The following is a 27,993-nucleotide window of genomic DNA, read 5'->3' on the forward strand; positions in this document are numbered from 1 at the left end:
AAATTCTTCATTTTATTTCCACTCACGAATCATCAAAAGGATCAGTCCCTGCCCTCCCTCCCCTAGATATAGCCCCTCCCCAACACCTTCACAAACACTGATTTCCTCCCAGAGCTAAAATGAACACCGAGTCACCAATCACCCCATCCCCCGCCCTGCCCACCTCCCAGGCTACCTGCATATTCACCTGCTCTGTGAACTTGGCCGCCTTTTGGCTTCCAGCCCAAATACACTTCCCCAAGGTCACTTGGCTAGCTTTTTTGCTTATATTGTAGGCAGAGGGCCATTCCTGAAACCCTCCCTGCCCCACGTCCCCAGCTGACTTTCCTGTCCTCAGCTGCACATTCATTCTGCCCTGCTTCCTGGCCTCTCTTCCGTCTGAAAGGCCAGGTTTGCAAGCTCTCCCCTGCTCCCCAGACTCCCTGCAGGCCCCAGGCCCTCAGCTGTTACTTAAAGAGTGGGGATGTTGACTGAGGCCAAACACTCCATGATTCTGGGGAAGGAGAAGGGGATCGGCTTCAGAAATGGACAGGAGAGGAGACAAAGGGAAAGAGGGTGGGGGGAGACAGACGAGGGGATGATGGGAGGGACCCTCCTACCTCAGCCCCAGAAACAGAAGCGAGCTGGAGCTGAAGACCAGTGCCCCTTCTCGCCCAAAGCCCCTGCTCCTCTAGCTGCTCCTGGTCCTCTGGCTTCGAGCCTTATACACCTCAATGAGCAAATCCTTGACGTATTGGATCTCGCGCTCTACTGACTCAGCCCTCTCCCTCAACTCCCGGTTTCGTGCCTCCAGCCCCTGGCACTCGCCCTCCAGGGCCTCACCCTCTGCCCGCTTCCTCTGGCGGTACCTCAGAGCCGCTGACTTGTTCTGGTCTCTCTTCTTTTGCTTGCGGTCCCCTCGGGTGGTGGCAGGATTGGGGTAGGGGGCCGGGCGCGAGGGCAAAGGGGGAGGGGGAGGGGGCTGCTGTGGTGGGGGCAGGGGTGCCAACCCTGAGTCTCCCTGCCCAGCCTCGCTGCGGCAGTAGATGGCCAGCAAGTCAAGGGTATCTAGGGCTGGGGGCTGGGGGAGGTCAAAGGTGGGGACAGGGAGTGGGAGAGGGAGGGACGGTGCTGAGGGTGGTGGCTGTGGTGGTGGGGAGGATGGTGGTAGGAGTGGGACATCAAGGAAGAAGTCTTCCATCTGTTCCAGCTCCTTTTTGAGGAGAGAGGCCATGGCTTCCAGGTCAGGCGGGGGTGGGGAAGGTGGGGGGAGGGCACCTGGGGGCAAGGGGGGGTCTAGGGGCAGGAGGGCTGTAAAGTCCACCCGCTCAGTCATCCAGTCAGAGAAGCCGTCACCTGGAGGGTTGGGGGAGAGACATAAATATCCTTGAGCTCCTAGTCTTCCACCTAGCCTGGTGCTCACTCATGCCTGTTTCCTTCATGCCATTCATAGAGTGAAACCACCAAGCAGCCCATCAGTCAACCCACCAATCAATGAATAATCACACCATTCACCAAATCAACAAACCAGCCAACGAATCAAACATCTAACCAACCCGTTAACCAACCAATCAACTACCCACTTAACCACCAGCTGGCTAATCAATGGACTGAATCAATCAGTCAACCAACCAGTCAACCCATTAAACCAGTCAAAGAACCACTCAACCAGGCGCCTGGGTGGCTCAGTGGGTTAAGCCTCTGCCTTCGGCTCAGGTCACGATCTCAGGGTCCTGGGATCGAGTCCCGCATCGGGCTCTCTGCTGGGCGGGGAGCCTGCTTCCTCCTTTCTCTCTCTCTCTCTGCCTGCCTCTCTGCCTACTTGTGATCTCTTTCTGTCAAATGAATAAATAAATTCTTTAAAAAAAAAAAAAAAAAAGAACCACTCAACCAACCAATGATCCAAACAACCAAAGTCAACCAGACATTTCTTCAACCATCCCAAGATTCGCTTTACTGATTACCCTATGCCTGTAGTTTCTGATTTACTATTTTTAAAGGGCAAACTAGACCACACACACAACACAGACTGTTTCATTTTTAATTCATTAATTATTGAGAACCCACTATGTGCCAAGTATTAGGGATAAACTAATGAATAAAATAACTTCTGCCCCAGGGCCTCTTGGGATGCTGTTTCCTGAAGAGCTCTTCCCTTGGGTCTTTTCATGGCTTATTGCTTCCCCACCTTTAGGCCCTAGCCAAAAAATTTCCGGTGTGTTTCCGGGCTATCCTCTCTAACCTAGGATGCTGTTTTCATTTTCCAGCTCAGCTACTAAGTGTTTCCCACTTACCCCAACCCATCATCACCTAATTTGTCTTCTGTCTGCCTCCCAATAGAGTGTGAGTTCTAGGAGGGCAGGGTTACGTCAGTCTTGTCTCAGCTCTATCCCCCAGCACCTAAAGCAACCCCTGGCACATTGCAGGTACTCAATAAATATTTATTGAATGACTCAATGAATTCTTCTCCCTTGCCCCCATGCTGCACCTCCATTCCCCACCTGCCCTTACCTGCCAGGGGCTCTCCTCCCCCTGGGAGCCCGCCCTCCAGGGCTCCCCCGAGGATTTCATAGGGGCCCAGGGGGGCAGGGGCCAGGGGGAGTTTCCCATAGTCTACGAGCCAGCCCAGCCCGCTAGCTGGGAGCAGGGCCCTGTCCAGCTCCAGCCCCAGGGTCGCCAGGAGTGACATGGCTGCAGCAGAGGCTCTGGGCAGGGGTGGCAATGAAGAAGGCTGAACCAACAGCTGGAAGGAGGCTCTGGAGGTTGCTCAGCTGGGCAAAGACAGGCACCAAGGCGAGAGTGGAAGACCTACAAGTGAGACAAAAGGAGGTAGTGTCAGAGGCCATCCTCATCCACCACCAACATCGCAGAGAAACCAAGCCACAGCTCCATGTCCCCAGGGTCCTCCCCTGCCCTTCCAACTAGGCTCGAGACTGCACCTTGCCCTATCGGAATTCTAAATCTATGCTTTCTTTCCCCAAATCTCTAACTCCCACATACTCCCAAGGGAATTCTCTTTAGGTTCCCAGTTACTTTTCTTTAGAATTCCCAAGCCCCACTCCTTCTAATGCAGAAACCTAATTAATGGTCTCCCAAGGGAATTTCCTTAAGCCCTCCCATCCTCCCCACAATATTCCACTTCATAAAAAATTCAATCCCAGGAGAATTTTCTTCCAGCCACACCCCCTCCTCTAAGCATTTCCTTTAGGCTCCACCTCCTCCCAAGAGGCCAGCTCAAATTAGTTCCCAGGGAAATTCCCCCAGCCCTCGCCCTCCACTAACCTGGTTTATCTACCAAGTTCCGCGGTTTCCTTTGAAATTTGCGATGACCCCCCCCCCCAGACCCGCCCAAGTCTCGCCCCCAATTTACCTTAGCCCCACCCCTTCGCGATGACTCCCCAAAGGCCCCACCTTTTCTCCGATCGAAACCCCACCCTTCAGTTAAATTAGCGTGACCACGCCCCCTATCGTAATAGGCCCCACCCCCAAGCCCCCCCCTTCGCGGCCGCGGTTTTTCTAATTCCACCCCCTTCCTAACCCGTAGCCTCTAAGCCTCGCTTCCGCCCTGTCAATCTAAGTCGGCCCCCGCCACAGCCCCAGCAGGTGCCTGAATGAAACGTAAATTGTGCTGTGCGCCTGCGCAACGTGGAGCCGGGAGAGAGGAAGGGGCCGGCGGAAAACCCGGCCCCTACCCCGACCCTTCCACACGCGGCTCTCTCGCCCAGGGCCAAAGCGCATGCTCCGCTACCGATCCAACTGCTCTCACACCTACGGGGGTTGGAGGACTCAGTGCGCATGTGCGGCTGCTTATTGTCCGCCCTTCACAGAAAAATACGGGCTCTGGTGGGATTGTGCACGTGAGCAACCGCTCGCGGACACACTCGTTGACCCCTCCCCCTTGGGGCTAGTGCGCAGGCGCACCTGCACGCAGACCGTCTTCAAATGCCAACATTCTCCCGGAGAACGCACCCTCCCCCATCGGGCCGAATGCGCATGCTCGGCCACGTGCCAACGGCGCGTCTTTCCTCTTCTGCGCCTGCGCGACCGTGATTCCTCACTCTCGTCTCCCCACCCCCACCCCCCGACTGGTCGTGAAGGCCGCGAGCTTCGAAAGGGCGGGAAAGGCGGTTGGAGAGGGAGGGGCGGGCGGTTACTCACTCCATGGCTGCGGAAAGGAGAGGCGGCGGCGGCCTCCGCTGAAGAAAAGAAGGCGGTAGAGAAGAGCGCAAGCGCGGTAAGCGCGGAAATGGGCCGGGACACGGAGGGGGTCGTGGCTACAGAGCCATAGCCGGGGCTACGCGGGAAGAGAGGGCGTCTCGGTAGCCTGAAGAGATATTGTGATCTGAGGACGGGGAATGAGGCGGCCGCGGGGACTGGGGACAGATATACCGAGGGTGGCGCAGCACGGCCCGCCCGGATCCTTCCGCGCCCCGCCCCGCGAGGCCCCAACCGGGAGGCGGGCCTAGCCCCTTCCTCTCGGGGATCCTGGGATCCAGTCCCCTCCCCACCCCAAAAGTGTGGCTTTTTTCTCTCTGACTTGGGGATCCAGTCCCGTCTTCGTTCCTACCCCTGAGGTTCCGGCCCCCTCCTCCTGATCCGGGATGGGTGGCCCTTTGCTCCCTCTGACTCTGGGGTTCTGTTCTCTGTCTCTCTGACTCTGAGGTCCAGCCCCCCCACCCCCCGATTCTGGGGATTCAGTCCCTGTTTTTTTTTTGAGACCTGCACCAGTCACTTTTCGTTTCTTTAGCCCCGCTTCCCGAATTTCCGGCCCGCCACATGCTAGTCTCCGTCCCCCAACCGCCGGCCCACGCTGAGAACCGTTTTTGTGGGTTAGACTCAGGTCTGAGTCACAATGAGACCGCGCGCGCCGTTCAAATCTCCGACCTGCGACGGTGGCAAATAAGTTCTGTAGTCTCGTAGATCGGGAACTGCTTACAAAATGAAGGAAATAATTGACTTTGCTTGGTGAAAGGCAAGTAATTCGATGCCTGTGAAACCCAGAGCCGTGCTCTTAGGTGCCTGATTGACGTATTTAATTTTTAATAACCCCACCCCTTCCTGGGGGGTCCATTTTGGGGTCCAGTCTCAACCCTTCCTCCAGCCCTGGCAAGAGCCTCGGACGTTGGACCATCCAACCCTGCTAGTAGGTCATTCTTGTGTCCTCTTCACTCCTTCAGGGCGTCAGTTAATGGCCAGCCATCCCCACTCTTCCCCGTTGCAGATGATGGACGTTCAGCGGCATTGGCGGTCCGCGGTTGCAGGGAAACAGGCATCATCACCTCTCTCTTTTCTCCATCCTCTGCCCACCTCCCATGAGCCCTTCTTTTAGCACTCATCTGGAATTCCTTTCAGAAGGCCCTCTGTTTCACCTCTCCCCCACTGGATCAGTTTAGCAACCCTGCCCAAAATAGGGAGCTCTGCACCGCCCTTTACTAAAAGAGAGGGGGCTTCCTGACCATCCCCTCCCTGTGTTCTAGCCCTTCCAGTAGCCCAGGTGGGTGTGGGTCTTTGCTTCAGAAACCCCTCCATTTCTCATCTTGCATCTGTCCACAGCAGGACACGGGGAATTCAACTTAACATCCAATGTGGCTGTTAAGAGATCCAGAGGAGGTGGAGGAACCTTTATCTTGAGAGTTCTCTGGGAATGAAGATATGCAGGCTTCTGTTCCATGCAGGAAGTCCCTCTTGGGATCTGACTCCTTTCACTTAGAGCACTTACTGTCCACTCTGCCAGAATTTGGGGACTTGACCTATAGGGGCTAAGTTATTACCTAGGCAGCATAGAGTAGCGATTAAGCACAGATTCTGGCACCAGGTTGTTCGGTTCAGACTTTAACTCTACCCCACTTATTAGCTTGCTGGCAATTTCTCTCACTTCCCTGTGCCTCGGTTTCCACAAATAGTACCAGAATAAAGTATGGAGTTTAGTTAACAGAAACATAGCAATATACACGGTGGTTAACAGCTCTTGCTTCTTGGGTGGTCTTCTGAAAAGATCTTTTAGTATGTAAACGTAAACAAGGTATATTTTAATTAAGTTTTTATTTTGGAATAATTTTTATTTACAGAAAGTTTACAGAGATAGTACAGAGTTCCCATATACCCCTCATCCAGTTTTCCCCATGACTCTTACATTACAGTGGTACATTGGTCACAACTGAAGAACCCACATCGGTGTGGGCTTTTTTTTTTTTTTTTTTTTTTAAGATTTTATTTATTTGTCAGAGAGAGAAAGAGAGAGAATACAGGCAGAGAGAGCAGCAGGCAGAGGCAGAGGGAGAAGCAAGCTCCCTGCCAAGCAAGGAGCCCGATGTGGGACTCGATCCCAGGATGCTGGAATCATGACCTGAGCCGAAGGCAGCCACTTAACCAGCTGAGCCACCCAGGCGTCCCAATCGGTGTGGGCTTTTAAAGTGCTTGCTTTATTCTGATTTCACTAGTTACTCTTAATGCTGTTTTTTTGTTCCAGGATGCCATGCCACATTTAGTCATCATGTCTCCTTAGCCTCCTCTGGTGTCTGCAGCGGTTTCTCAGACTTTGCTAGGTTTTCATGACCTTGGCAGCTTTGAAGAGTGCTGGTTGGTTATTCTGTGTAATACCCCTCAATTTGGTTTTGTCTCAGAGACTGGGATTATGGGTGTTTGAGAGGGTGGCCAGGTAGAATGTTTTTTAGTAACTGGAAATGAACTTGCTTAGTGTGGGAATCCTGTTGCCAGCTACATGCCGCATGTGCTGACTGAGGAGACGTTGGGGCAGGGACGCTGGTCCTCCTGTCCCAGCCCCTGGCACCTTTTTCTCTCCCTAGCTGTTGGATCTCCCCCGATTCAGCCCTGGTGTCAGCTTGACTGATTCCTACTGAGTGGGTGCCAGTTTGCACCCTTAGGTCCCTAGCCTTTTCCGGTGTATCCTAATTTGTGGGTGGTGGGTCATCAGTGGCTACCTTTGAGCCCAGGTCTTGGCATCCTGAGCCTTCTGTGCTTACTCTTGACCCAGACCCTGGCACTTCCAGGACTCAGACGCCTCTGCCTCGCTGAGCTTGCAGAGTGTCCCTGGGTTCAGGTGCCCCAGTTCCTTCAACTCCTGAACTGGGAGCATGGGTGGGGCTTGGGGACTCTTTTTCAGTGCGGAGGAGCCAGGCTTGGGGAGTGAGGTGGAAATTGCAGGCCGGTTGCATCACCCAGATTCTTTGATGGAGAGGGGGAGTGGAGGGGATTCTCTGGGGGCCCTGGCTCACCTGGCAACGGTTCCTGGTTAGCACAGCCCTAGAGCCATGCCTGAATTGGGAAGAGATGGGGCGGGGGGGTGCCTCGAGAGCAGCCACCTGTGCAGGATCCTGAATATCTGAGATTCCGTGCTCAGAAGGGGCCTCTGATTGCAGAAGTAAACCTGCTTGTCTTGCAAGGGGCAAGACTGAGGTCCCAAGAGCTGAAGAGGGTTGTGCACAATCACAGTGCTAGTTAGAGCCCAGGCCTCTGCAATACTGCACAGCTTCCAGGGCCCTACAAGCCCCAGGGAGAGCCTGTTTTCCCTCAGATCTATGAAGTCCCTGACCCCCAGCCTAGGGCATAGCCCGCTGGGAGGCCACCTCATCCAGACCTTCACCACAGGTTTGCTGCAGCTCACAGTTGCCAAATCTATTGATTCCGACCTGTTCCTCCCCATCTCCCCTATGCTAGTGGAGGCCCTCCTCACCAGCCACCCCTCACTGGTTTCCCAATCAAGGTGACAGCCTGGCGTGATGGAAAAGGGACAGAGTTTGCATCAGATGGACCTAGATTCTTTCTGAAGAGGCACTAGGGCAGGTACCTGGGTCATGCAGGTGGTGGTGGGGTGGAGGCCCGAGGCGGAGGCGGACGTCCCAGCAAACAAGGGCAGGAAGGCCAAGGCCATCCCAACTGGGGGAAAGGCAGTGTAGAGGCCAGGCATGTACAGCATCGATCTGCCACGTGGCCCAGTAGCTTCACAGCCCTTCCCTGCTCCCGTCGTGTGTCACTGGGCAGAGGCGGCCACAGGTCTTCCCACCTAGGTAGGTCTCACGCTGCTGCACCAGCTCCAGCACCTCAGCCATCTTCTGTATAGGTCTCCTATGGCTGCTGGAACATGCCATCGTAAACTTAGTGGCTCAGAGCAACAATATTTATTCCCTTTTCATTCTGAAGACTGCAGGTCTAACATAGGTTCACAAGGCTGTGTTCCTTCTGGAGGCTGGAGGGGAGAATCCATTTTCTTGCCTTTTCAGAGGTGGCTGTCTTCCTGGGCTCATGGCCCTTTTTACATCCCTCTGATCTTTGCTTCCATCATCTCCTCTCCTGTTTTCTCTTTTGATGATCTTGCCCTATAGCTTACCAAGGCCTTTACAGTTACATTGGGTCTCACCCAGATAGTCCAGGATAATGTTTTCATCACAAGATCCTCAATTTAGTCATATCTGCAAACCCCCTTTTGCCATGTAATACATTCACAGGTTTTGGGGACTGAGATGTGGATCTCTTTGGAGAGCCAGTGTCCAGCCTGCCATAGCTCCCTTTAGGAGCCTGTTTTCTCATCTAGGAGATGAAGGCTGGGGTCAGTCTTAGGGTGCCCCAGCCCATGCCCACCGGGACTAGCTGTAGGAAAAGGACCAGGCAAACTGAAGGTGATTGACCACATAGTGCCCCAGAGCTCACGGTGCCATCACTTCCAGCTGTGTGAGCTCTGGCAGGATGCTATGCTGCAGTGGCCTCGTCGCTTAATTGGGGACAGTAACAACCCTCAGAGGGCCGCAGATGAGGACCAAAGAGATGATACATGAAAAGACGTAGGATTGTTCATGGCTCAGCGAGTGAGCCACCTCTGCAAACCCAAAGGCCATGTGTCAGGGAGAGGCCTGCAAAGCCCCCGGCACCCGGAAGGCACAGTTGTGGCTCAGGGGTGGCCCAACTTGCTGGGTAGCAGTACTGGCCCGGTGGTGCAGAGCTCCTGATTGTACAGAAGTTGAAAATCCAGCATTTTCTGTAAGATACAGTTTTAAAAGGTTGGCAAGTAATTGAGAGAAACCCTAACAAACCGTAAGTATGGAGAGACTCTCAGGCTGCGGGTCCTCCCTGACCTTTGGTTCTGTGATAGCCCCTCACCCTCAGATCTGTAATCCTCTCTGCCTTGAGCAGAGAACCAAAGGAGCCAAGTACTCCTCCTTCCAGAGTTACTGACAATTTGGACCACACCTCTCCCTGCTGGACTGATCAAGTTTGAGGAAGAGTAGGGCCTTGTTCAGACCCAGTCCCATCCTGTAAAGTCAAGAGGGCTGTGTCTGTGGGGAAGCAGTGAAGCAGGTCCCAGGAATGGTCCTTGAGGGTTGGGTGCCTAACAGAGAGGGGCTGGTGTCTTACTACCCTGTGTGTCCCTTACCAACTGGCTGTGCCTCCAGCCAGAGGCCACCAGGAACACATGTAGTTGAACAACTTGGGTTTCTTGCTGTCGCAGCTAAGGAGCTACGCACCATTGGGACACTCAGGGCATCTCAAGAAGTGTGTATTAAGGAGGACTTAGAATGGCAGCTGGGTTAAGTTCAGTAACTTTGGGGAGGAATGAGCAGAGCTAATGCTGTGGTTAATGTGAGAAGCACCTGTTAGCTCTGAGCCAGGAAGGGGAGGTTGGTCATTTTTATGCTTTGGACAATGTGCTTTTGTCTGTGTTGAAATATGATTCCACAGTTGTCTTGGTCCACCACAGTCAGAGTGGCCCTGCCTGATGTTGGTATTCTCTGGAGTTGCTGTATTTGACTGGAGCATGCCAGGACCTGGCTGCCAGGGCTGCTTTCTCTTTCTCAAAGCAAACCAGCTCATCCTTCCAAATGGGGGGAAAGAAGTGGAAACCCCCTGCCATGGGGTGGGCCACATGTGTATAGTTCCCACCGGGTGACTTGAACACAGAAGAAGGAAGCAGGACCTGAACCCTGCCAGTACTCCTGGGATGGCCAGTAACGGTGGGAGCTGAGGGGAACAAGAGAGAGAGGGGCAGAGGCAGGGGGCCATAATGGGGAAACCTCATAGGCCCCCATGCTTCCCAGGTGCCCCCCACACACGTGGGGACTGCCCCTGGAGAGCATTGGGTCAGCACCAGCAGAGCCCCCCTCTCAGTTCATGAGCCCTTTGCCCTTCTCTTCTTGCCCCCACACAGACTGGGAACAGATTCCATAGGCAGGGACAGGGAAGAGCAGCCGATTCCTCCCCCTTCACCCTGAGCCTTCAGGAGTCTCGCCTGCAGCTGGAGAAGGTAGACAGCACTGAACTGGATTCAGAGTGAAACACAAGTCTGGAAGGTGACAGACATGCCCAAGCTGTCCTTAGAGAGTGGGAAGGGAGTACTAGACATGGCACGTGATGGGGGTGGGGTGGAAAAGTCACGTTGGAGATGCTTGTGAGTAGTTAGCTCAGCTCTGGGGTCAGACAGCCTGGTGGGTCAGTACTGACTACCTGTGTGACTTTGGGTAAGTTACTGAAGTTCTCTTGACTTTAGTTTGTATGTCTGTAAAATTGGGTCATGAACAGTTCCCACCTCATAAAGTTGGGAGCCAGTGCAGGTAAAGCACTGCAAACAGCCCAGCACATAATAAATCTCCAAAAGTGTTAGCATGGGAAGTGATACCTAGAGGCAGGTTGGGGCTGTGATTGATTTCTGGTTCTCAGAGTCAAAGCCACTCTTCTCCCCCACCCCCAACTTCTGGTGGCTTTCACCTGGTCCCCAGAGAAACCATCTTCATGGCAACTGTCTCTACCACAACCCAGCCTGGACCTTTTCCTCCTTCACCAGTGACATCACTGCCTCTCCCCTGAGATGCTGGTGTTGATTACAGGGAGTGAGGCTGAGAAGGGAGCACGGATGAGTGTGATTCTACAAAATAGAATTTTATAAAATCCCACCCTGCGTACCCTTGGGTACCTCTCTGTCTGACCCCCCATGCCCAGCTGCATTTCTCGGGGAGCCCCTGATGGGCTCACAGCTGACAGGAGCATTTCAACTCCAGTCTCCTTCCCAAGCCAGCTTCACTTGTCCCCAGAAGAAAGCATGATCCTATCTTTGGAAACTTCTCTGCCTAGCCCCTGCCCTCAAGGACTGAGCCTGGCCCCTGCCCACCTCTGTAACCTCACTTCTGCCCCCTCAACCCCTTCCTGCCATCCCATGCCCGGTTGGTCTGTTTATTAGTTTTATTTTGAGGTATTGTATAACACACCTCTATTTATTAAAGTGTACAATTCAGTGGTTTTTAGTACATTCACAGAGTTGTGCAGCCGTTACCACAATCTAATTTTGGAACATTTTCATCATTCCCCAAAGAAACCCCGTATCCCATATCCGTTAGCTGTCACTCCCTGTTCCCTCCCTTCCCTCAATCCCAGGCAACCACTAACCTGCTTTCTGTCTCTAGTTTTGTCTATCCTGTTCTGGACATTTCATATAAATGTAGTAACGTCATAGATGGTCTTTTATCTGGCTTTGAAGCTTCATCCATTTTGTAACATATGTCAATACTTCATTCCTTTTTTTCTTTTTTTTTTTTTAAGGAGAGAATCTTTTTTTTTTTTTTTTAAGATTTTATTTATTTGAGAGAGCACATGAGCAGAATGAAGGGCAGAGGCAGAGAGAGAAGCAGATTCCCCATTGAGCAGGGAACCTACTTAGAGCTCAATCTCAGGACCCTGAGATCATGACCTGAGCCAAAGGCAGATGCCTAACCAACTGAGCCACCCAGGCTCCCTGAGAGAGAGTCTTAAGCAGGCTCCAAGCCCAGTGTAGAGCCTCATGTGAGACTTGATCCCACAACCCTGAGATCATGACCTGAGCCAAAATCAAGAGTTGGTGGTCACTTAACTGACTGAGCCACCCAGGTGCCCCAATACTTCATTACTTTTAAAAGCTGAGTGATGGGGCACCTGGGTGGCTCAGTGGGTTAAGGCCTTTGGCTCAGGTCATGATCCCAGGGTCCTGGGATCGAGCCCCGCATCAGGCTCTCTGCTCATCAGGGAGCCTGCTTCCTCCTCTCTCTCTGCCTGCCTCTCTGCCTACTTATGATCTCTATCAAATGAATAAATAAAATCTTTAAAAAATAAATAAATAAATAAAAGCTGAGCGATAACTCCATTTCATGGATATACCACATTTTATCTATTCATCAGTTTATGGACATTTGGGTTGTTGATACTCTTTGACTGTTACAAATATGTATGTACGAGTTTGGGATGGACATATGTTTTCATTTCTCTTGGAAGATACCAAGGACTGGGATTGCTAGGTTATAAGGTAACTCAAAGTTTAACCTTTTGAGGAATTCCACAGTGGCTGCACCATTTTCCATTCCCATCAGCAGTGAGTGAAGGTTCTGATTTCTCTACATCCTCACCAACACTTGTCCATCTTTATTGCCATCCTGGTGGATGGGACCTGGTATCTCATTGTGGTTGTGATTTGCATTCCCAGATGGCCAGTGATGATGAACATCTTTTCCTATGTTTATTGGTCATTTGTGTATCTTCTTTGGCTCTGGTGGTATGGGTTTTTGGGGGAAGGTTGTTTGTTTGTTTGTTTGTTTTTGGAGAGCAGTGGACAGAAGGAGAGAGAATTTTTTTTTTTTAAGGATTTTATTTATTTATTTGACAGAGATCACAAGTAGGCAGAGAGGCAGGTGGGGTGGTGGGGGAGGCTCCCTGCTGAGCAGAGAGCCTGATGCAAGGCTTGAACCCAGGACCCTGAGATCATGACCTGAGCCACCCAGACACCCTGAGAGAGAGAATCTTAAGCAGGTTCCACATTCAGTCTGTTGCAGGCTCCAACTCACAACCTTGAGATGATGACCTGAGCTGAAATTAAGAGTTGGACACTTGGGGCGCCTGGGTGGCTCAGTCGTTGAGCGTCTGCCTTCGGCTCGGGTCATGATCCCAGGATTCTGGGGTCGGACCCCGCATCGGGCTCCCGGCTTGGTGGGAAGCCTGCTTCTCCCTCTCTCACTCCCCCTGCTTGTGTTCCCTCTCTCGCTGTGTGTCTCTCTGTCAAATAAATAAATACAATATTAAAAAAAAAAAAAAAAAAGAGTTGGACACTTAATCAACGGAGCCACCCAAGCACCCCTGGCATCTTGTGGGGTTTTTTGTTTTGTTTTCCTTTTTTTTTTTTCTTTCTTTTTAAGATTTTATTTATTTATTTGGCAGAGAGAGAGAGAGACAGCGAGAGAGGGAATACAAGCAGGGGGAGTGGGAGAGGGAGACGCAGGCTTCGCGCAGAGCAGGGAGCCCAATGTGGGGCTTGATCCCAGGGCACTGGGATCATGACCTGAGCCGAAGGCAGAGGCTTAACCCACTGAGCCACCGAGGTGCCCCAGCATCTTGCAGTTTTAACACAGGTATCCAACACCATTCCACAAGGCAACAGCCCTTGCCTTTCCAAGCTTTTGCCTGGAATGAGGTGTTGACCTAACTCCTTCCTACCCTAACTCCTTTATATCCTTCAAAACCAAGCTTAAATATCCCTTCCTCCTCAAGGAGTATTTCCCTGACCCTCCCCTTAACCCATTCCCCAGGTGAAGGTACTCACTGTGTCCTCTAGGCTTCCAGTAGGTTCTATGAGAGCTCTTTCACAGTGTCATCCTATCATTTATCTCTTGTTACTCTCAGTAAATTCTGAATTAGTTGAGGGCAAAAGACCTTACCTTAATCATCCTCACTTTGACATTTATGTTGACATTGGACAAGTTACTTAACCCTAAAAGGGAAATACGGGTGGTACCTACCTTGCAGTTGGAGGGGTTAGGACTGAAGGAGTCTGTATAAGCACCTGGCATAAAGCAGCCCCTGGGTCTCTTTATTGACAAGCATTTGCTGAGTGCCTGCGATGGCCAGCAGCTGTTAATGACATTGGGGATACCACAGTGGAAACGACAGACAGAACTGCTGCCCGTCATGTAGCTGACATTCGGATGGAGAGACACAACAAGTGAAATCCGTAAGTTCAGTAATTACTGTTTCAGATGGTGCTAAGTCCTAAGGATAGTCAGGGAAGGCCTCACTGAGTAGTTTTAGCAAAGACTAAGAAAGTAAAGGGTGACCATGGGGACACTTGGGAGGAGTGTTCCAGAAGGAGGGACCAACAGGTGCAAAGGCCCTAAGGCGGGAATACTTAGTCGAGAACAAGTGGGGCTGCAGTGGAATGCTGGAGGGAAAGAGTGGCTACCAGCGAGGGTACACTTTGGCTATAGGGAATAATGCCCCTGAATATTTGTGTGCGAGTTTTTGTTTCAGTGCTTCTTTTCAATTCTGGTAACTTTTTCTTTCTATTTATCACTCTAAGTTTCATGAAGGTGGTGACCATGACGTAGTCTCTTCGTTTGCCCACACAGGGCCCGTCCTGTTCTAAGTCTTAGTGGATGTGTGCTGACTGAATGAATGAGGATATCTGTGAATTACCCAGCCATGCTGGCATATAATGAGTGCTGAATGGTTGGTGCTTGATCATTTTTTAATAAAATGTAGTTGGTACATCAGATTGATAGAGTTTCCTAATTTCAGGTGCTGGCAGCTTGTAGGAAAATGATTCTCTCCAGGAACTGCCAGTTAGAATAAAAATGGTTAGAGGCGAGTTAGAGGGCAATTTGGTTGCCCCTCGAAAAACCAAAATGCAAGTATCCATAGCCAGCAACTCTCCTGAGGATCTGCCCTGGAAAAGCGCCTATGCCAGAGAAGGTGTGAAGAAGCATGCTTGTTGGAGTGTTGTTGGAGAAAAGAAAGATTAGAATCATTTCATCTCAGGCTATGAATGCACATACAAATACATAGATAAAAAATACAGGGCAGCTTTTAACAGCAGTTACCTCACAGGTGTGGGAACCAGGGTGCAGGGTAGTGATCGAGAGAATCTTAGCTTTGATGGTGATGTGCAAGACATTTTTTTAAAGAAAGGACTTATGTATTAATTGTGCAGTTAAAATTTAAAGGTTAAAAATGCAGTTAGAGAGGGATGCCTGGCTGGCTCGGTGGGTTAAGCCTCTGCCTTCGGCTCAAGTCATGATCCCAAGGTCCTGAGATCAAGCCCTGCGTTGGGCTCCCTGCTCAGTGGGGAGCCTGCTTCCCCCTCTCTCTCTGCCGGACTCTCTGACTATTTGTGATCTTTCTCTCTGTCAAATAAATAAAAATCTTTTTTTTTTTTAAATGCAGTTAGAGAAAAAAATCTTTCAGTAGAAGAGAAAACAGTTCTTGGCAAAATAGGTAGGGGGCCCAGCACCAGAGAATTCCTCAGATCTCTTCCACTCCCGTTATTTTATATTGAGTCGTCATTCTAGAATCTTCCTTAAAATCGATTCTTTTGTTTCCTGACTTCTTTTCCACGTAGGTCTTAACCTGATTTGTTTTCCCTGTGGGAGAACTGTTTTTCCCACCACCTGAGCTCCTTTGGGTATAATTCAGGCCTTGGAGTAAAGAATGTAATTGCTAATTAGCTGGGAAGTGACTTGGGGTAAAACCAGTTTTTTCAGGGGAAGGAAGAAAGGGAAGAGAAGGCTGGGAACGTATGAATCCAAGAAGTATTTGCGTACCAGCTCGAGGCAACCACAGGAGCGAGCAGCCAAGGCAGGTTGTGGGTGCCTCTGCTAGACTGGGTGTCCTCCGTCCCATGAGGATGACAAGCCTACATAAAATGAGTCCAAAGATAGAGTAAGTGAAAATGGACAGTGGGTCTGACAGGTGACCTTCTCGTGTACAGAGGGGTAGAGCGCGCATTGCATTTGCTTAAATGAATCAAAAAAAAAAAAAAATCTGGAAAGAGGCACAGGAAACCTAACCGCTTGTCTCTGGGAAAGAGAGCTGGTGGCTATGGGGATGGGGGAGGACGGAGACCACAGTATTCCCTTTGGAATGTAAAACCACGTGAACAAACGATCTGTTCACAAAAAATTTAAATTTCACTTTTTTTTTTTTTTTTTTTTTTTTTTTAACTTTTAAAATAGCCACCACCGGGCGCCTGGGTGGCTCAGTGGGTTAAGCCTCTGCCTTTGGCTCAGGTCGTGATCTCAGGGTCCTGGGGTCAAGCCCCACATCAGGCTCTCTGCTCAGCGGGGAGCCTGCTTCCTCCTCTCTCTCTGCCTGCCTCTCTGCCTACTTGTGATCTCTCTGTCAAATAAATAAAATATTTAAAAATAAATAAATAAATAAATAAAATAGCCACCACCGGGGGAGCCCCATGCTCAACAGGGAGTCAGCTTCTTTTGCTTCTCTCTCACTTTCTCCCTCCACCCGCGCCCCGCCCCCCCGCTCCTTCTTCTACTAATGTGTGCTCTGGCTCTTTAAAGTAAATGAATAAATCTTTAAAATGAAAATAAAATAGCCAGCACCACATTATTGGGTAGGTTGAGAAATGGAACACGTGTGACAAAGCTGCCCAGCAGTCAGCGTGCAGGGGCGTTGAAGAATCTGATCATGGGACACCACCTGGGGCCAAAGACAAGTCGCAGTGAAACAGGCTGTGAGGCTTTCCGTAGCTCCTCCCCCCGAAGATTAGACAGACAGATGGACAGACATGCCTCTTTTGTGTCCTCTCTTCACAGGTCTCTAATATTTAACACAAGTTCATTATACCTGGGAGGTTGAAGGACCTCGAATGTGGGGGTCCTCAGGGAGGAACAGGTTTAGGAAATTGGGGCCAGAATCCCAAGTGGCCTAAGGGGGTGAGAGGGCTTGAAAACTGAGGGGGAGTCAATCCTGCCTTCACTGCTGAGGACACCATGCCCTGTGGCAGAGAAGCCTTCACACTGCCGGGAGCACCGAGGTTTTCCTGCTTCCAGTTTAGCTTACAAAAGCCTCCTGCCTTTCCCGGCAACCACGGTTGCCCGTGCCCGCCAGGCCCGGTGGTTGTGTAAGAGCCTGACAGAGTGGCCCAGAACACCACCAGCTCCTCCCCAGCCGCCTGGGGAAGGCCTTCAAAACAAACGAGATCCTTTCACATAGATTCCTCCTGCGGCTTCATGCTGCACCCTAGTCTGGCCGCACCGACCCCTCCCTGCTCCGGAGCCCACCTAGCACGCTGCTGTCCCTTCCCCGCCTGGAACTGTAGACTCTGCCTTGGCTGTGGTCTGGCTAGCAAGCAGCTCGCTGCTATCGATTTCCATTCCTGAAGGGCTGGTGCGCTCTCAGCTCGCCTGTTCCTGAGGGTTAGAGAGTTTATCTTTGACTAGAGGGAGAAAGAAGAACTGATTCAAGAGTTGTTTCAGCAGCAGCGTGCACTGACTCGGGGTGGGTGAGTGGCCAGTGACCTCTGTTTTACATGTTGGTGAGACAACCCAGAGGGGAGAGATGATTGCGGTGGGGAGGGGGAGGGGGGTGGGATGGACAACGGGACAGCAGAGTGGACAGGGAGTTCCCACACTAGCACAGTGGCAAAGGTACCAGCAGGTGTTTGAGCCCCCGAGGGGAATCAGATTTCCCTGGCTGGGCCAATGGGGGCCAAAGGCAAAGTCCCTTCAGTCTCTGATTTTCTGCCTTTTCTCTCCTGCTCCCATCTCCTGTGCTCCCTTGTTTCTCTCCTACTCTGGTCTCTCTGAGTCTGCCATCACATGTCCTCCAAGTCTTAATTGCTAACTTATTATTTTTTTAAGATTTTATTTATTTATTTTTAAGTGTTTTATTTGACAGAGAGAGAGAAGATCACAAGCAGGCAGAGAGGCAGGCAGAGGGGGAGGGGGAAGCAGGCTCCCTGCTGAGCAGAGACTCCCCCCTTTCCCATGCGGATGTGGGGCTGGATCCCAGGACCCTGAGATCATGACCTGAGCTGAAGGCAGAGGCTTAACCAGCTGAGCCACTCAGGCATCCCTATTTATTTATTTTTTTTTAATTTTATGTTTTAAGTACTCTCTCCACCCAACTCGAATTTACAACCCCGAGATCAGAGCCCCACGCCACCAACTCAGTCAGCCAGGCGCCCCACTAAACTGCTTATTTTGCAGAGGTGGCTCCCGCAGTGATCGCTCCTTTGCTCCCTGGCCTCAGCGTTGTTGGCAGCGCCACCAGGCGGCCATGGGCCTGAAATGTCAGGAGCGTCTCCTCTAGTTGCTGCCAGAGCTTGCATTAGTGAGAGGTTAGCTTTTCCTGCGCCCCGAGAGTGCAGCGTGCTAAGTGCCCATTGCAGATCTATGAGCTGTAGTCCCTGTTTTTCATGTGAGAAAAAAGGCGTGGGGATGAATTTAGAACTTAAGATCCCAGGATTAGGAGTGAAGAAGCAGGGTCTCTGGCCAGCAGGCTGTAGAGTCTTGCCAAGTGACTGACAGAAAAGGACAAACAAGGCCCTTTTCCTCAGAGCACACAGAAATCCCCAGTCTGGACTTCTAATGACAGCTATAGGCCTACTGTCTGCAGTCCCCATCCCAGCCCATCAGTGGACTAGAAAACCCAGGACTCATAATCCCAAGCCCCATCTAGAAGCCCTGGGAAATAGAGCCCTTTGGCTGTACTCGCTGCTGCCCCAAATGAAGTGGAGTTGAGCTGGTGTAGAGGAGGGGACAGCAGCTGTCTCCATCCCCAGTGCAGGATCCTAGTGTGGAAGGGTCACTACATTTCTTTTCTTTTCTTTTCTTTTTTAAAGATTTTATTTATTTGACAGATCACAAGTAAGCAGGGGGCGGGGAGCAGACTCCCTACTGAGCAGAGAGCCTGATGGGGGGCTCGATCCTAGGATCCTGAGATCATGACCTGAGCTGAAGGCAGAGGCTTAACCCACTGAGCCACCCAGGCGCCCCAGGGTCACTACATTTCTGAGGTGTGAAGATGAAAGGCAGCTATGGGATCAGGAAGGGAAACCATGTTACAGCTTTGTCTCCACTGGATGGACTAGCCTGGCAATCTACCTCTGTGACCTGGCCCCCAACCTCTCCTCCCCAAAGCCTGCTGCTTCAGCCACAAAGTGTACAGAAGCTGGCCTGTGTATCTTACTCTCTCGGTGACCTGTCTGCCCAGAAAGCCCCGTTCATCCTTTAAGACTTAATTCTGACATCTCCTTCCTTGTTCCAGGCAGAACTTCAGCACTTAGCCCCAGAAAGATCTGGATTCCCATCCTGGGACTAGTGTTTGCTGCTCTGTGACTTTGAAGAAGTTGCATCACCTCTCTGAGCCTGTTTCCCATCCAGGAAGGATTCATTGTGCTCCTACCTAGTATTCTTGGCCCAGGACCATTACATAGGTGGTGCTCTGTAAACGGTAGTTCTTAGTTGTCAGATTGTTGGTCCCTCGCAGTTATTTATGGAGTGCCTGCTGCATGCCGGGCACTGCTCTAGATGCTGGGCATAACAGTAGTGAACAAAAGCAGAAAATCCTGCCCTGTGGGCTAACACTGTCACCATCGTCAGCCCTTCTCGTGTTTCCGGGCCACCTTGTCCCTCCCTCTGTCGTAGGTGGCCTGTTGTTGCTGGGTTTTGCACACATCCACTCCCCTGATTCGGTCACCCCAGCAGCAGGGGATGTCCAGATTCTCAGAATCACAGCTCTCTGTTCTTTTCCTACCTGCTCCCCAGCTGCCAGGCCCTAGTGACTGCTGTATCCTCTTCCCTTGGTCCTGCTGCACAGAGGCAGACCGTGCGCCTTGGCCCTGTCACTTTTCTTCTCCAGCCTCTCCTTGGCCCCAAATCCAGGATGTGTTTCCCATCCATTTGTCTAGGTTGAGTCCATCCTGTTCTTTCTCCCCCATTCCTCTGTCACCTTCCGGTTGTCATAACAAATGATCACAGATGTAGTGGCTTAAAACAGCACTCATTTATTCTCTTACAGTTCAGAAAGTTAGAAGTCTGAAATGGGTCCATAGGACCTCTTTCCTTCTGGAATCTCTGAGGGAGAATCCATGTTTTACCTTTTCCATCTTCTAGAGACCCCCTGCGTTCCTTGGCTTGGAACCCCTCCCTCCGTCTTCAGAGCCAGCTACATAGTATCTCTCAGAACTTCTTTCACGGTCACATCTTCTGTCTCCCCCTTCCACTTTTAAAGACCCTCATGGTTACATTTAGGGTCCATGCAGTCCATCCAGGGTAATCTCCCCATCTCAGAATCGTTAATTTAAACACATCTGCAAAGTCCCTGTTGCCATGTGAGCTCTCATATTCATAGGTTTGGAGTTAGGGGGTGGACATGTATAGAGGCCATTATTCTGGCACACAGACCCCCCCCCCCCCACACACACACATGTTGCCTTCTTAATCCTTCCATTCCTTTGGTCCAAGGCTGAGGTCCCCCCATATTAATTCCCAAACACCCCTGCTCCAGATACAGGCAATGGGCTGGGGTAGGGAGGGTCAGTCAGTCCCTGGGCTTAGGAACAGTGGCCCCTGCCCCTTAACAATACTGGCCTCCTGTTGTCATGGCCACACACCCCTGCCCCCGGCCTTTGTTCTAGCTTTTTCCTCAGTATGACTCAGTCAACCCCTTTACCCCCATACCACTGCCCTGTTCCCCTTTTCCTGCCCCACTTTTTCTTCCTTCATAATGCTTAGCCTATTAAAGAGTGACATAGGATTCCTTTATGAAGTTCGTTGTTTTCCTGTCTGTCTCTCCTGCTGGAGGAGAAGCTCCATGAGAGCAGGGACTCACTCTCCCCATCACAGCCATATTCCCAGGGTCTGGAACAGGGCCCATGCATAGGTGCTCAGGTGTGTTTGTTGCATGAGTGAATGTCACACTACAGAGAGCTCGTTTTGTCCGTGTTGTCACCACTGAGCGCAGAACAGGGCTAAGGAAATGAATTAGATAAAGTTGGAATTTGGAGTAGCAAAGAACTGGAGAGGTCAGGTTAGTGGACCTGAGTGAAGTTGGAGGTGATGGCAGAGAACCGTGGTCCTCAAAGCCGGGGGACAGGACGAGTCTGTCGTTCAGAACCTACGACTCCCCTGGGCTCTGAGGGCAGGCGGATGTGGCTTGACAAATAGGGACAGAGCGGGGTAGGCGTCTCTTGTCAGTAACTCAGTGACTTTGAGGCAGACCCTCCTCACTCCAGGCCCAGCTACAGATGCCACATCTGTGGCCGCCCAGGATTAAGCACCTGACCCAAGCACTGTCGGCTGCTCCTGTGGGAAAGCTTGCCCCTTCGGTAAAGTGGAAAGCCTGTTTCGGAGCTCAGAGTAGTGTGTATCTGTTCAGACACATTTGTGTCTGAGAAACTCCCAAAGTCCTGGTCTTGGTTGATGGCTTTGTTCACTTGAGTCAGCCCCTGCAGAACCAACACTTCATTCCATTTTTGTACAGACTCACGCATTCCCCAGATTGGGGTTCTCTCTTCTCTGTCCCCAGAGTCCTGGCCCCTCGCTCAGGCTCTTGGCTTAGACCATCACCGCAGCCTCCTCCCAGCTACCTGACCCTCTAGTTTCTTCCCTTCCAGTCTGTTCCCCGCACATGTGTCTGGCCTTGTTAGTCTCCCCACCCCTAAAGTCCCTCCATGACTCACGCAAAATGAAGTCTGAGCCATCAACATGTCCTTTCTCGACCAGCAGCTCCCGTCACGTCATACAGCACTATACACACGTGGTGCTCGGAAGTCCCCAAGCCCACCCTGAGGTTCGGTGATTCTCTAGAAAGACTCATAGAACTCAGCAAAGCTGTTAGATTCATGGTTTCAACAAAAGGGGAAAGAATCAATCAGCAAGGGTGAAGGGTGCACCAGGCAGAGTCTAGGAGTGAGCAGGGGTGAGCTTCCGGTGGTCTGTCATACGACAGCACTTAATTCTCCCGGCAACACCGTGTGACAGCACACGTGGAGTACCGCCCTCCAAGGAAGCTCACCTGCACCTTGGCGTCCAGGGTTTTTACTGGGGGTTAGTCACGTAGGCCGGAGTATCTGTGCGACTGACTCATTACTCAGTCTCTGGCCCCTGCAGAGGTCAAGCTGGCAGGGCTCGCAGGTTATCTCACAGGAACCAGAAAAGGGCCAGTCTTTCCTTTGATGTGTAGGGTTTGGATAACCCAGGCCTTCTGAGTGAACCCTTTACTGCATGTACAAAAACACAGCTCCTCCAGCCACACCAAATCACTTAGCATCCCAGAGACACACCTGTGTCAACCTTTCTGCCTCATCCAGGCCCTTCCTCCCACCCACCTGACTAACCCTGACCTCGCATCCTTCCACGCTCAGCTCAGGAAAATGCTCCCTTATTGACCCCTCCCCACCCCCATCCTCTGCCATCCCTACCTAGAGCTCTGGTACCCAAGTTCACATTTCCCCTGTCTCTGACTACCTCAAGGGCAAGGGCCATGGCTTAGGTGTCCTGTCTGGGCCTCTCACTCTCCCAGTTTATGAAATGGACCTGCTTTTGGAGTAAGTGAGCTATAATATATCTAAAGCGCATAGCACGGGGCTGAACCAATAGTGTTTGCCCCTGTTAGTAGATCCCTAGCATGTGTAGTATCGGGAACTGATGAGGCGTTTAATAAATGGTGAGCCATTAAACCGGAAAAGCCCCCCCAGACTCTTGTTTTTCTTGTAGTTTTTTAATAGTTACAGAGAGCTTTTTATAAATGCTCTTGTGGAAAAATTTAGCTGCAGCTTATTAATAGAAGCTCTCTTGGGCTGAGGTCTTGAGAACAGAGACATGTAGGCGTAGCTGTTCGGATGCCTTGGGCTGCCAGTAACAGCAGATGTGGCTTGCCATGGTACTCGAGTGAGGAGGTGTTCGCTCTCCTGCAAGATGGGGTCTGGCGCAGGGCATTGTGGGGTCCCAGTGGCCCAGGGGCTCAGACATTACTGTAGTGCGAATGAAGGGACATTTCCCAGGAGTCCCCAGAAGAGCTTTATAAAAATGCCACAGCCTAGGGCCCTGCCACATGCCACCTCCCTCTCCCCCGCCAAAGCGACTGCCCCCATCAGTCTGGCAGCAGTGTACCTTCCAAACACCCGCCCCTGGAGGTGCTCATGGGCAGCCAGTTGAAATCTGGCTTAAAGCAGGTGGCCCCAGGGGCAGAGCGGACCGCACTGAGGTCATCTCCCTAGAAGCATGGGTCTTTGGAGAAGAAGGAAATATTGGGGTCTGCCAGGAAGGCAGAGGGTGCCGTAGAAGTTGGGGAGGGGCAGCCACGCAGGGTTCCTCTGGCCCAGGGCACGAGAGGATTCCTGAGGACACTTGAAGTAAAACTGGCCCAGAAGAGAGAGGGAAGAGGAAACAGGACTTCAGGAAATAGGATGGCTTCCCTGGGCCAGGCACTTGGCTTCTCTGTCGTGACCTTGTTTATCCTTCCCAGTGGAAGGGGCTCATCCTTGTTAGAATTGGGGAAACAGGCATAGAGAGGCTCAGGAGTAACTTTCCCAGGACCCACGACTTGTAGCAGAAGCAGAGTTCAAACCTGGTCTTTCATTTATGTCTGGAGTACCAACTTTGTGCCTGAGAACAGGGAGCTGTCTTGCTGCTCAGCTGCCTGAGCTGTTTGAGACGAAGGGAGAATAAGCTGTGCGGGTATGGGATGGAGGCTGGGGTACAGCATGGCGGCCATGAGCCAGGGCAGGGCTGCGTGCCCTGTGACCAGATGGACCATTTTGATGGAGTAGAAATAAAGAGGGGTTTACAGCCCATGGCCAGGTTCAGGGCCCACCGTGGGGTAAGCATCGACAAGTTAAGTCCGTCTGAGTTTCTCTTTTCCCCATCTGTGCATACGGACCATCATCCCAACCTCCCTGTAGGACCGTTGTGAAGTTAGCTGAGGGTCTGGTGGCTAAGGAGAACATACTGGGCACACCAGGCTGCCTGGGAATCACCCTGGTGTCTGCACTGGAATTGGCATTTCTCGTCATGCGGCCTAGGAACCCACTGAGCAGTGGCAGCCAGCCGTGAATTCGTGTTCAATTTGAGGTCAGCCACAACCCCCAGGTGTCTGAGAACTTACAGCCGGGTGTTCACAGGCCCTCCTGGACTCCCTTCTCGTCCCTCACCAGAGCCAGCGCAGGGCCCTGTGAGCATGTGTGAATCCTCTGGGTCCACGATCACTTTCCCTCTCCCTCCCTCCCTCTTCCTCCCCACTCTCTGCTGCTCAGCTGCAGATGGCTGGGAGGATGGGGAGTGCCCCACATGCACATTCTCTGTGCCCTGCACCTGTAGGTGAAGGAGGCCACCTCCTGAGTCCCTGGAGAAAAATCTCAGGGGAATTCTAAGTTAGCTGACTTAGAAGGAAGGCAGGGGGACGCTCCAGCAGGCCTCCATCCTCCTAAGTGGTCAGCGGTGTGCACTGAAGGGGCCTAATGCCCTGCCATAGAGCCCTGCTTTCTGGGGCCTCTCTCTGAGGTCCAGAAAGATGCTCAGGGCGGTACTCAGATCAGTCCACCACCTCCCACTTGCATTCAGCAGGGAATCCTGGGGAGCAGGTCCTGAAGGTGGTGGGGTTTTTTTGTTTGTTTAAGATTTTATTTATTTATTTATTTATTTATTTATTTATTAAAGATTTTATTTATTTATTTGACAGAGATCAGAAGTAGGCAGAGAGGCAGAGAGAGAGAGAGAGAGGGAAGCAGGCTCCCCGCCGAGCAGAGAGCCCGATGCGGGACTCGATCCCAGGACCCCGAGATCATGACCCGAGCCGAAGGCAGTGGCTTAACCCACTGAGCCACCCAGGCGCCCCTTTATTTATTTATTTGATAGAAATCACAAGTAGGCAGAGAGAGAGAGAGGAAGGGAAGCAGGCTCCTTGCCAAGCAGAGAGCCTGATGCGGGGCTCGATCCCAGAACCCCAGGATCATGACCTGAGCCGAAGGCAAAGGCTTTAACCCACTGAGCCGCCCAGGCGCCCCTGAAGGTGGTGTTTTGTGCTTCTAGTCCCACTCTCCAGAAGTGCCTTGGTCTGACCTCCTCAGGGGCTCTTTGACCCTCTCCTCTAGGGCAGCAAATACTCCTGCTGGTGCTGAGTGTGGCTGTGCCTGTCCCAAGCATATCTGGTTCCTAGTACGTGACCCCCAGGGCTTCCGGAGCTTTTTCCTCTCTAGCTTAACAGGGCCTGGCTAGGTTACAGCAGGGAGCGGGGTGGCGGTCACATGTTCTCATTACCCAGTCCCGCCACCCTCCAGACGGCTCCACCTTGGCCATCGAGGTTGCCTTCCCCAAACTGCCATCTGATCATGTGACTTACTCTGCTTTAAAAATCTTCCCAAGGTTGCAGACCAACGGATTTGCTTTGGGAACCAGCGTAGCTGCCGCCACCAGAATCTGGAGCCATGAGCGGGTTTAATTTTGGAGGCACTGGGGCCCCCACAGGCGGGTTCACATTTGGCGCTGCAAAGACGGCGACAACCACACCTGCTACCGGGTTTTCTTTCTCTACATCTGGCACTGGTGGGTTTAATTTTGGGACTCCCTCCCAGCCGGCGGCAAGTACCCCTTCTACTGGCCTGTTCTCGCTCACGACCCAAGCTCCAACGACACAGACCCCAGGATTCAGCTTTGGAACCACAACTCCTGCTACGGGAGGAACTGGATTCTCCTTAGGAATCAGCGCGCCGAAGCTCAACGTGAGCAGTGCGACGGCCACCCCAGCCTCGGCACACGCTGGCGGCTTTGGGCTGGGCAGCGGCGCCCTCACCAATGCCATCTCGGGCGCTGTCCCCTCCAGCCAGAGCACAGCCCCCACCGGCTTCGTGTTCGGCTCCACCACCACCTCTGCTGCTCCGTCCACCACACCGGGGGGATTCTCCTTCACAGGGGGAAGCACATCCCAGACCGGGACCTCAGGTTTCAATATCGGCTCCTTGGGGACTTCGGCCCAGCCCACGGCGCTTGCCGGCTTGCCCTTCACGGCCGCCCCTCCGGCTGCCAGCGGAGCGGGAGCCACACAGCCGGCCGCTCCTGCCCCCGCTGCTGCCACCACCAGTGCTGGCCCCACGCTGTTCTCCTCGCTAGCCACCGCTCCGACCTCATCTGCCGCCACGGGGCTTTCCCTTTGTCCCCCTTCAACCACGGCCGGAACTCCCGGGGCCGGAACGCTGGGCTTCAGCTTAAAGGCCCCTGGAGCAGCTTCTACCGCCTCCACAACAGCATCTGCTGCCCCCGCCCCCACCCCCGCCGCCGCCACCACCACAACCACCACCACCACTGGCTTCGCTTTGAATCTGAAGCCACTGGCACCAGCTGGGATCGCCAGCAACGCACCAGCTGCCGGGACCGCGCCGCCGGGCCCCAGCGCCGGCACTGGGGCGTCCGCCAGCCCTGTGATGACCTACGCCCAGCTGGAGAGTCTGATCAACAAGTGGAGTCTGGAGCTGGAGGACCAGGAGCGGCACTTCCTGCAGCAGGCCACCCAGGTCAACGCCTGGGACCGCACGCTGATCGAGAACGGGGAGAAGATCACCACCCTGCACCGCGAGGTGGAGAAGGTGAAGCTGGACCAGAAGAGGCTGGACCAAGAGCTCGACTTCATCCTGTCTCAGCAGAAGGAGCTGGAAGACCTGCTGAGCCCTCTGGAGGAGTCGGTCAAGGAGCAGAGCGGCACCGTGTACCTGCAGCACGCCGACGAGGAGCGCGAGAGGACCTACAAGCTGGCCGAGAACATCGACGCCCAGCTGAAGCGCATGGCCCAGGACCTCAAGGACATCATCGAGCACCTGAACACGTCCGGGGGTCCGGCCGACACCAGCGACCCGCTGCAGCAGATCTGCAAGATCCTCAACGCGCACATGGACTCGCTGCAGTGGGTCGACCAGAACTCGGCCCTGCTGCAGAGGAAGGTGGAGGAGGTGACCAAGGTGTGCGAGGGACGTCGCAAGGAGCAGGAGCGCAGTTTCCGGATCACATTCGACTGACGTGCCAGCCGCCTCCGGGGCCGGTGCGCTCCCAGGGCGTTGGGGGGCAGCGGGGGCACGCAGCTATTGTCTAGCGTTTGGTTGCAGTGAATACCTGTTTGTTCCTTTTTTTCATGTGACCGTGCCGTTGAGAACAGTTCTGTGGTTTGCTTCGCATTAGTGAAAACGCAAGTATTCTAAGCGCTCTAGTCTGGGCAGCAACCTTGTGGGCGTGGTTTCTTTGCGTATCTTTTGTATGTCTCAGACCCCTTTCACACCCACCACGCACCCATCCTTCTTGCTCCGGCCAAGTGCCAGTAGAGAGTGCTGGAGAGGTTCCCCCAAAACCATCTGTCTCCCAGCCAGGGTCTGCCGAGCGGCCACTCTGCCCAACATACAGTTGTAGGTGCCATGAAGAGTCTGTCCGAGGAGGCGGCGTCCTGGTGTAAGGCGTGAGCCTGTGGAGACTGACCGCCAGCGCGAGAAAGGGGCTTGTGAATAGGACCGACTGTGGGATGTAGAATTTCAGAGGAGAAAGGACAGTCAGATGAGGGACTTGAATGCAATATTGAGAAAAGGGTCAGACTTGCACCAGGAGGTCTTTACCTTGCCTGGCTGACACGCCGCCCCATCCTCCAGGTGTCCTTATCTTGGGCCTCATGTCCAAGAAGCCCTCTCAGCTGCCCCAGAGCTGGTCCGGTGGCTGTCCTGAGGCCCCAACAGCACACACAGCGTGTGCATGTCTTGTGCCAACTGTTAACTTCTCTGCCTCACTATTGAGTGTGAGCCCCTATGGGCAGGAACTGTGTTTCTTGACCCCTTTTGTGTCCTCAGCACAATCCCTGTCACATTTTCGAAAGAACAATGGAGATGAAGCACGGCATCAAATGTTCATCCACAAAATGCCTGCTGAAATGGCCACGAGTGCCAGAGGTGGCCACAGACTTGGGTTGGAACTTGCCAGTGCTGGAGCAAACGTAGTCTGTTAACAGTGAGAGATCCGTGGTGTCCAGAAGACAGAAGCCAACCGGTTGTTTCCTGAATGTGTTGTATTTGTCTTTATACTTTGCTGCAGTGTCTGAGATACTATGACTGTATGTTGCATTCCTAAATAAAATTTACTGTGGAGCAAAAAAGGTGCCATTGGTGTGTATCACTTAGAAAGCTGGGGGAAAAGAGCAGTTCCAGAAGACTACATCAAGTGGGGTGCCGTTTGTCTGGAACTCGGAAACCAGAACTAGACAATACATCATTGAGGCACACATGCACAC

General features: G+C 52.5%; 2 protein-coding genes across 3 annotated transcripts; one reads left to right on the forward strand and one right to left on the reverse strand.

Moving 5' to 3' along the window:
* LOC111160655 (activating transcription factor 5) lies at nt 1-4,191 on the reverse strand. 2 transcript variants are annotated; one of them, XM_022523894.1, is made up of 3 exons: nt 4,138-4,191; nt 2,491-2,787; nt 1-1,335 (listed from the first exon to the last, which is right to left on the reverse strand). In XM_022523894.1, exons 2-3 carry the CDS (start codon nt 2,666-2,668, stop codon nt 671-673), a joined length of 843 nt encoding a protein of 280 aa, XP_022379602.1. In that variant the 5' UTR covers nt 2,669-2,787; nt 4,138-4,191; the 3' UTR covers nt 1-670. The 2 variants fall into 2 exon arrangements, with proteins under 2 accessions (XP_022379602.1, XP_022379603.1); XM_022523895.1 differs by lacking the exon at nt 4,138-4,191 and adding an exon at nt 3,262-3,304.
* On the forward strand, nt 4,157-27,992 carry LOC111160654 (nucleoporin 62). The gene is made up of 2 exons (XM_022523893.1): nt 4,157-4,213; nt 25,101-27,992. Exon 2 carries the CDS (start codon nt 25,163-25,165, stop codon nt 26,741-26,743), a length of 1,581 nt encoding a protein of 526 aa, XP_022379601.1. The 5' UTR covers nt 4,157-4,213; nt 25,101-25,162; the 3' UTR covers nt 26,744-27,992.
* The last annotated feature ends 1 nt before the right edge of the window (nt 27,993 follows it).

The sequence above is a fragment of the Enhydra lutris genome, unplaced genomic scaffold (assembly GCF_002288905.1).
Source record: "Enhydra lutris kenyoni isolate GAN:26980312 unplaced genomic scaffold, ASM228890v2 scaffoldscaffold77, whole genome shotgun sequence".
NCBI lineage: Eukaryota > Metazoa > Chordata > Mammalia > Carnivora > Mustelidae > Enhydra > Enhydra lutris.